We start from the raw sequence: 8,103 nt of genomic DNA, 5'->3' as shown, positions 1-8,103 counted from the left end.
GGGTGGTAGGAAATTAGGAAATTGTTCTTTATAGAAACAGGAAAAGGGAGAGGAGGGAGAGGTTTTGTCCTTTGCTAAAGAGGGGATAAGAAACCATCATGTATATCTTGCTACAGCCTTCTCACATACTCGAGGAACAGCGTTTTGGCAGGGGGAAATGTCAGGGGTAATAATGTCCCAGGAGCATGGTGGGAGTAGATGCACCACATCTGCAAATTCTTCTGTTGTCGCTGTGTGGCAAATCATTTATAAGTGCAAAGTATTTCTGCTACGCAGTTCATAGGCACCCTCTCCCAAGTGGAGCAAACGGTCTCCTAAAGGAGCATGGTGGGATCCTCGGGTGAGTCCTTAATTCTCCTCTATTTCATCTTCTGCAAGCATCCTACTTTGCTGTGGCTGTTGTGAAGAAATCTGACAGCGATATCACATGGAACAATCTGCAGGGCAAGAAGTCATGCCACACCGCCGTTGGGCGAACCGCTGGCTGGAACATCCCCATGGGCTTGATCCGTAACAGAACGGGGAACTGCAATTTTGGTGAGTTGAGTTTTGCAGCTGTTTCTTCAAGCTGGGAATCTGCTTGCAAAAATGTTTTCCCGTCCTTCATCTGATCTTCCAAGTTTCTTGTGCCTCAAAGATTCCCACCTGGGGGTGGGCAATGGAGAAGACTCTTGTTTAAGGTTTCACTGAGCCAAGTTTTAGGCTGTTGGTGAGTGCTTGCGAGTAAGATAGGGCACGTCAGCTGCTTGGGGGGGGCTTTGCTTGCTTTTCACATCTCTCCCCTTCCCTTTGCAGCAGCCCCAAAAAAGTATTCCCAGAAAGGGACTAGAGGCTTGCCCCAGGTATGGGGGGGGTGCGCAGTGTGGAGTGGGGGTAAAGGCTGGGTTTATGAATCTCAGAAGGAAGGGGAAGGGCTGAGAAGAGGGGACAGAGTCTGATCTTTGTTGAAGAAACTTAAAGGGAGTGATTTGGCTGCCTGAGAATAAGGGGGCAAAAGTCTGCTTTGGCTCCAGGCCTTTAGAGCTTGTTCAGACGATCAAATTCTACATCCAATTTTCAATCGCTGAGAATTACGGTCCAACAAAAATAACGTGGAAATAGTATGGACCAAGGCAAATTAAGCATATAATTATTAAAAGGAAACCTCTAACCACAAGAAGACAGTAGTGTTACTAAGCTTTAGACCCAGCCTCTCCACCCTCTTGCCTGCCTTACCCACCCCCCTTCCTCCCCCATTGCTGCTGAACGCAACGCTGCTGACCTGTCAAGGCTGAGGAGGCTTGGGCTGGCCCTGTGTGGGCTGGGAAGCAAAAACGTTCTTCTTTTTATGCCAAGATAGCACCTAGCACAACTGAGCCCCAGGCCCTGCTTCATTATCAATAATAACAAGTTTTGTAGTAAAAACTGAATGCGTGCGATTTGCCGTCCACTGAATCACGCTCTTCTCGCAGCCTGTTCCCCGCTCCCAGTGACTGCTAATACAAATTCAGCACAAGAACATATTATTAAGAGAAAACTTTTCAGTGCAGGAAAAGTGATATTTTTTTTTTGTCCCCCATTCCTGCCTTCAGATGAATACTTCAGTGAGGGCTGTGCTCCTGGGTCTCCTCCTAACTCCCGCCTCTGCCAGCTCTGCAAGGGCTCGGGGCGGGTGCCGCCAGAGAATTGCGTCGCCAACAGCCACGAGAAATACTATGGATATACTGGAGCTTTACAGTAGGTGGTGGGAACGCTTGGGCTGCTCTCAAGCACCCTGGGGCGAATCATGGAAGTTATGGGTAGATGGCATAGGGGCTACAGCCTCATGGTGCTGCTAATTTGCTGACCCTTTTCTCCATTGCACTGCTGAAGGTGTATAAGTCTGTAATGGCATACACATGCTATACGTTTTCTCCTTACACAGCTTCCTGTGAAATGATGTTAAATGTTCCCATTCTGTAAAGCTAATGGCAAACCTGGAGAGGCACAAGCGTTTTGGCCAGACCTCCTATGCTGGCTGCAGTGCTATGTTTCTAACACAAAGAAGTGTTAAAAGATGGGGACCCCACAAACGATGCCACTGCTAGACACTCCCTGTTAAAAATGCTGCTTGCCTTAATTAAGATGAGCTGTCCTCTACATTAAGTGCAGGGGAGGTCAGCCCTGGTGCCGTCTCCTCTGTACCCACTCAGTATCAGCTCAAGTCTAAGGAATTCATACTGGGCATGAATTTAAAAAGAGAATGCATCTTGTTTCATTTATGTCTTGTAGCAAAGAGGAGCTGTTTCAGTCCTCTTCGTGCAAGTTAGTGGTTTTCCAAAGCTGTTAACATGCACAGGCAGGCATGGCAGAAAGCAAAGCAAATTCTGAACCTGGCCAAACTGCTTCTTTCTGACAGTAAAATAAATCCTCTGCTTATCATGGGGGAAGGACACAAGCTTTTTTTTACGGAATGTGTTAAAAGACTGTGTTTCAGGTATTCTTAAAATATTCACGGCAGGGCCGCTAGACCTAGCTGTCATTGGAGAATAATTTTACAAAGTAAGACACAGGTCAGAATTAAATGTGGAGGAAAGGGCCAGGATTCAAGCACCTGCATCACATGCCTTTCTTTGTACCTTCCCAGGTGCCTGGTTGAGCGGGGGGATGTGGCCTTTATTAAGCATTCAATCGTCGAGGAAAACACCGATGGTACGTGCTTATTCAGTTGCATGGCTCTCGGCAGGGCTGCCTGCCCCTGTCTGCGTTATTTTGGTTTCCGGTGCAGAAGGTAATAGCAAGCTTTATCTGCTCATCCTCCCAACCTCACCCCTGCCGCAGGAGGAGCAGAATTCAAGCACAGCATGCAGCATCTGCCCAGGTTGCCTCTTCCCAGGCTCCTGCAGAGCCACTTCCCCGCTAACTATCATTTAATTTCCACTACCTGATTATTCAGGTGGTCCCTTAACCACAGGCTCCTGCCCCGGCACCTTTGCGCAGCACTCTGGCTCCCTGCTTGCCTGCAAATGAAAAGTTCAGTTCACATTTCTGGAAGCAGCAGCTGAAGTTTTCCAAGCCTTTGGGTAAAAAATACAAGGAAGGAGATGTCGCTAAATCTCCCAGCCTGCTCTAACTCATCCCACTGACTTTTCCTGAGCTTTACTTACAGCCTCCTTTGTACCAGCCAAGCCTCTAAGTGCCAGGGCATGTGCAGACGGGGCAAATGCCTTACTTAGGTGTTGTGAGGCTGACGTTCTTCTGCTACACCACAACTCTGAATCTCCAAACCCATTCTCTTTAAAGGCAAAAATAAAGAAGACTGGGCCAAAAATCTGAAAATGGACCAGTTTGAGTTGCTGTGCACTAATGGGCAACGGGCAAATGTCATGGCTTACAGGGATTGCCACCTGGCCGAAGTTCCTACCCATGCTGTGGTCACGCGTCCAGAGAAAGCGAAAAAAGTCCAGGAGCTGCTGGAGAGACAAGAGGTTAGTGGTGCTGACAGCAGGAGACGTGTTCTGGGGTGGCTTTTATGTGGCATGTTGGCGTTTTTAGAGCCCTTGATGCTCTGAGTTTCCCTGAGTCAGCGAAATGTGGAAGGCTTTAACTTACCGATATGGGGTGACAGCCTCATCTCTTAGCCTCCCCCTTCCTCTGTCCCTTCCAAACTGCTCTTTCTCCTCTGCCACCTTAGCAAATACCCCTTCAGGTAACAGCCGGATCATACTGGTTGCTGTTGTCATGCTGTACTTGTATGACATGAGATTGTCACCTCCTCCTCCCCCACCCTGGGGACAATCTTTTTAGCAGGGCTGGCTGTGACAGGACAAGGGGCAATGGTTTAAAACTAAAGGACAGGGGATTTAGACTGGATATAAGGAAGAAATTCTTTACAATGAGGGTGGTGAAACCCTGGCAGGGGTTGCCCAGAGAGGTGGTGGAGGCCCCATCCCTAGGAACATTCCAGGCCAGGTTGGACAGGGCTGTGAGCAGCCTGACCTGGTTAAAGGTGTTCCTGCTCCCTGCAGGGGGGGTTGGGCTGGGTGACCCTAAAGGTCTCTTCCAACCCAAACCACTCCGTGATTTTATGATTCTCAGGCTATGCCTGCTCTTGCAAGTGTGTTTCAGAAGCTCCTCTGAGATGCCTGGTCTCCTAAGTCCAGCTGGGTCAGGCACCAAGCCGTCCAGCCCCGGGAAGACAGCAGTCTTACAGCTAACGGTGTACATGTAACTGGGTTAAACCACTTCTGATTGATTTTACACTGAAAACATTACTATTTGCTCCACCCATCAGGGTCTGCTCAGAGGCACTTGGGAAGTCAGCTCCTTCGCTTTTGACTCCTGGCTAAGGCACGGGACCTGCTGGCAGCATCTGCTGATGGGCTCCCCATGTAGTGACATAGAATCATGGAATTGTTTGGGTTGGAAAAGCCCTTAAGCTCACCAAGCCCAACTGTTCCCCTAACCCTGCCATCCCACCACTAAACCCTGGCCCTAAGCACCTCATCTGCCTGGCTTTTAAATACCCCCAGGGGTGGGGACTCGACCCCTGCCCTGGGCAGCCCCTTCTAGTGCCTGACAGCCCTGGTGGGGAAAGAATTTTTCCCAATGTCCAACCTAAATCTGCCCTGGCACAACTTGAGCCCATTTCCCTTCGACCCACAGCCCGTTCCCTGGGAGCAGAGACCGACCCCCTCCAGCCCCCGCCTCGTTCTCCAGGCTGAACACCCCCAGCTCCTCCAGCTGCTCCCCAGCAGCCTTGGCCTCCAGACCCCTCCCCAGCTTCCTTGCCCTTCTCTGGACACGCTCCAGCCCCTGTGTCCTTCTGGGAGCGAGGGGTCAATGTTAAAAATGGGGGACATGTTAATAGAGGGGACATGTTAAAATGGAAAAAAAAAAAAAATTATTTTGGCAGTCGTGCCACAACGGTGCTTACCACTGAGAGATCCCTCATTTAACCACATGGACGGAAGATTCAATCCTAAATTTCTGGAGCTTGGCTGGGGGCTCCCCAGGATGATGGCAAAGAACTGCGACTGAGACCTTAGGCTTATATGAGCTGATTCTTGCCAGTTTTCTACTTTTTACACATACCTACCTCTTCGTGCCTTTATTTCAGAAACTGTTTGGAACAAAAGGAATCGATAAAGACAGGTTCAAGATGTTTGAGTCTCAAACTAAGGACCTTCTGTTTAAAGACTTGACTAAGTGCCTGATCAAACTCCGTGACGGGACAACATACAAGGAATTCCTTGGAGATCAATACTATGCTTCAGTTGCTAGCCTCAATACCTGCAACCCATCAGGTAACCATAACAGCCCTGGGAATAAGGCCGTGCGCCGCAGTTCTCAGCCTCACAGGCACGGACAGTTCCTTCTGCAGCTGTCCATTTCATTTTTTAAAGCAAAATGAGGATAGCTGATGGAGATGATGGTATATTTTTCTCAAAATCCTTTGGAGGAATGGAGAGTAGTCTGGAAGTCTGCTGCTCTGGCATCACGGGGAATCCAAGATTTATTTACTCACCTTTAGAAAATACGCACTTTGAGAAATGGTAAAAAGAACCCATCCTGGCCCATCGGCGTGTGCTCAGGGCCATCTGTGGTTCATACACATTTTTTGTGGCATGCTGAATATATTCTCCACGCGATGACGTTGTTGGCATGGCCGGGTGTGTGTTGGTGGGATGGGAAGTGTTTAAAGGCAGGATCTGGACTTCTCCCTGTCCTTTCCCTTTTCAGATCTCCTCCAGGTGTGCACCTTCCTTGAGGACAAGTAGCGAGATGGGGAAGGACCCTTGCTGGAGGGGGAGGAAACTTCAAGCCATGACTCCTCTCGTGCCCTCAGCACCCAACACTGACCTGCAGAGGGCCCTCTGCCTTCACCGCTTTCTCTGACCTTCCTCATCACTCTGGAAGGGGCTGTTTGAGAATTTACTGTTCTCTGCTGCTGTCACAGCAAGAAATAAAACCTCGAATCTAAATGGGTGTCCTGCAATTTTTCAAACCAGTCCTTAAACCCGTTCCTTCCTTGGTGCCTCTCGCTGTAGGGCAGTGCCAGATACCAAGGTGGCTATCATCACTTCAGGCTATTCCTGCCCGTTAGAAAAATTTGTTTCAACATTTGCCAAAGCAAAATGGGTTAAATATGCCCTAGAGGCTCATTAACAGATGTTTTGTACTCTCCATGCTGCTGCTTCACTCAGGTTATCCCATTATCTCCCCAGCAGACGACTGTTGCCCAGTGTGGCCGGGACACAGGAAGAGGGAGAGGGTTTATGCCAGGGAAGCTGAAGGGTGGAGATGGAAAAAAAAAACCAACCCAAACAAACAAACAAAAAAATATAGTGGTTGCAAGATGGGAGGTGTGAACAGAAATCACTCCATCTCGTATCTCAGGTGGCTGGATCTGAGTCATTCCCGCCAGGCAGATACTCTTAAAACACACAAGTATATCGACGGGGAGAGTCCAGGCTTAGACTTCCCATCTGAAAAAAAAATAATCTCAGACTTAGAAACAGGCTTTGGTAGCCTGTCCAATGTGCTGCTGGGCTGAAAACACACATGTAGGTGGGCTCTGACCCACAGTGAAAATAAAAAGGCAAGACGAAAAGGTCTGCTGAGGCTCTCTGGTTCAGAGGAACAGGGTCTGGGGTAATCCAGCTGGTCCCAACCCCATTGTTAAGGCAGACATGGAAGAGCTGCTGAGGGCAGAAAGCTGCTAAGAGCTTCTGGCTTTGTGGGAACGAATATTTTGATGTGCTTACAGGGGTGATTTTTGGATGTGTTGCGAGAAGCCCACCAGCCTGACTGAAGATCACTTTGGAAGACAGAAATGTGGAGTGGGAAGCAATGAAATGTAGGTCCTCACATTTATGTAGGATGACTTCATTGGACAGATGGCTTTTTTAACTTGTCCTTAAAACTAGCAAAGAAAGAGAAACAGTGCCTCTAAGAGCCCGCTCCTGCAAACTAACTACGGCCACGGTTGGAAAAGTCTCCCCATGAAAAGCTGTGTCACCTGTACTCAGTGTTGGGTGTAACCCCTTGTCGCATGAGTGGAAGGCATGGAAAAAAGGAACTTCGCTAGAGGATCACAGCATAACTCAAGTGCGAAGGGACATCTGGGGGTCTCCAGTCCAAACTCCTTCCCAAAGGAAGGAGTCAACCAGGTTGCTCAGGGCTTGACCCAGTCAGGCATGGAGAACCTCCAGGATGGTGCCTCACCACCTCGCTGGGCAATCTGTCCCCACTGCTTGGCAGCCCTCAAGGGGATGGAGTTTCTCTCATGGCTGCTCCTGAACCTCCCTTGTTTCAACATATTCCCAATGCTCCTTATCCGGGAAAAGCCTGGCTCCATCATCCTGATGACTGGTGCAAACACAGCCATCTCTTCTCCAGCCCAGCTTCACCCCACAGGGCGAGTCTCCAGCACACACACCCCTTCTCCCCGCCCCTAGAATCATGGAATCATCGAAGTTGGAAAAGACTTTTACGATCACCAAGCCCAACCATTCCCCTAACCCTGCCAGCCCACCACTAAACCCTGGTCCTAAGAACCTCTTCTGCCCAGCTTTTAAATCCCCCAGGGATTTGACCCCTTCCCTGGGCAGCCCCTTCCAGTGCTTCAGTCCTTGCGGGGAAGACATCTTTCCTAATGTCCAATCTAACCCTCCCGACACCGCCGCCCCCCCGGTCCCCCCTCCTGTCAGGCAGTTGTAGGGAGTGATAAGGGCTCCCCTCAGCCTCCTCTTCTCCAGGATGAACACCCCCAGCTCAGATGCCCCCCAGCAGCCTTGGCCTCCAGACCCCTCCCCAGCTTCCTTGCCCTTCTCTGGACATGCTCCAGCCCCTCCGTGTCCTTCTGGGGGTGAGGGGCCCAACCCTGAACCCAGCATTCGAGGGGCGGCCTCACCAGTGCCCAGCCCGGTGTCTCTCTCCCGGGCTTGCCATCGTTCACGGATGCGTTGCTTGAACCAAAAGCAGGCGCAGGGCCAGGGTGCGGCCTAGCATCTCAAGATCTTGGAGTCCCAGACCGAGGACGCGGTGCTGGGCAGAGGGGACAGCCGTCTCCCGTCTCCTCCCTCCCCTTTCCCGCCTCCCCAGCGGCCGCAGCCTCCACCTGGAACTACAGGTCCCGGCAGC

At 50.3% G+C, this 8,103-nt stretch overlaps 2 protein-coding genes across 2 annotated transcripts in view; both read left to right on the top strand.

Moving 5' to 3' along the window:
• The window catches only part of TF (transferrin), a 17,609-nt gene extending 11,676 nt beyond the window's left edge, over positions 1 to 5,933 (top strand). Inside the window, exons 12-17 of the mRNA XM_009644434.2 lie at positions 379 to 537; positions 1,572 to 1,716; positions 2,606 to 2,670; positions 3,262 to 3,446; positions 5,078 to 5,264; positions 5,701 to 5,933. Of these exons, the coding sequence (XP_009642729.1) occupies positions 379 to 537; positions 1,572 to 1,716; positions 2,606 to 2,670; positions 3,262 to 3,446; positions 5,078 to 5,264; positions 5,701 to 5,738 (779 nt within the window). The 3' untranslated portion in view covers positions 5,739 to 5,933. The remainder of the gene's footprint in view (positions 1 to 378; positions 538 to 1,571; positions 1,717 to 2,605; positions 2,671 to 3,261; positions 3,447 to 5,077; positions 5,265 to 5,700) is intronic.
• A 1,865-nt stretch (positions 5,934 to 7,798) lies between these two features.
• The window catches only part of SRPRB (SRP receptor subunit beta), an 8,284-nt gene continuing 7,979 nt past the window's right edge, over positions 7,799 to 8,103 (top strand). The window contains exon 1 of the mRNA XM_035900057.1: positions 7,799 to 7,828. Within this exon, the coding sequence (XP_035755950.1) occupies positions 7,799 to 7,828 (30 nt within the window). The remainder of the gene's footprint in view (positions 7,829 to 8,103) is intronic.

Source organism: Egretta garzetta, unplaced genomic scaffold (assembly GCF_000687185.1).
Source record: "Egretta garzetta isolate BGI_Z169 unplaced genomic scaffold, ASM68718v1 scaffold448, whole genome shotgun sequence".
Lineage (NCBI taxonomy): Eukaryota > Metazoa > Chordata > Aves > Pelecaniformes > Ardeidae > Egretta > Egretta garzetta.
The sequence above is the reverse complement of the archived record's forward strand: the minus strand, read 5'-3'. Positions and strand labels throughout refer to the sequence as shown.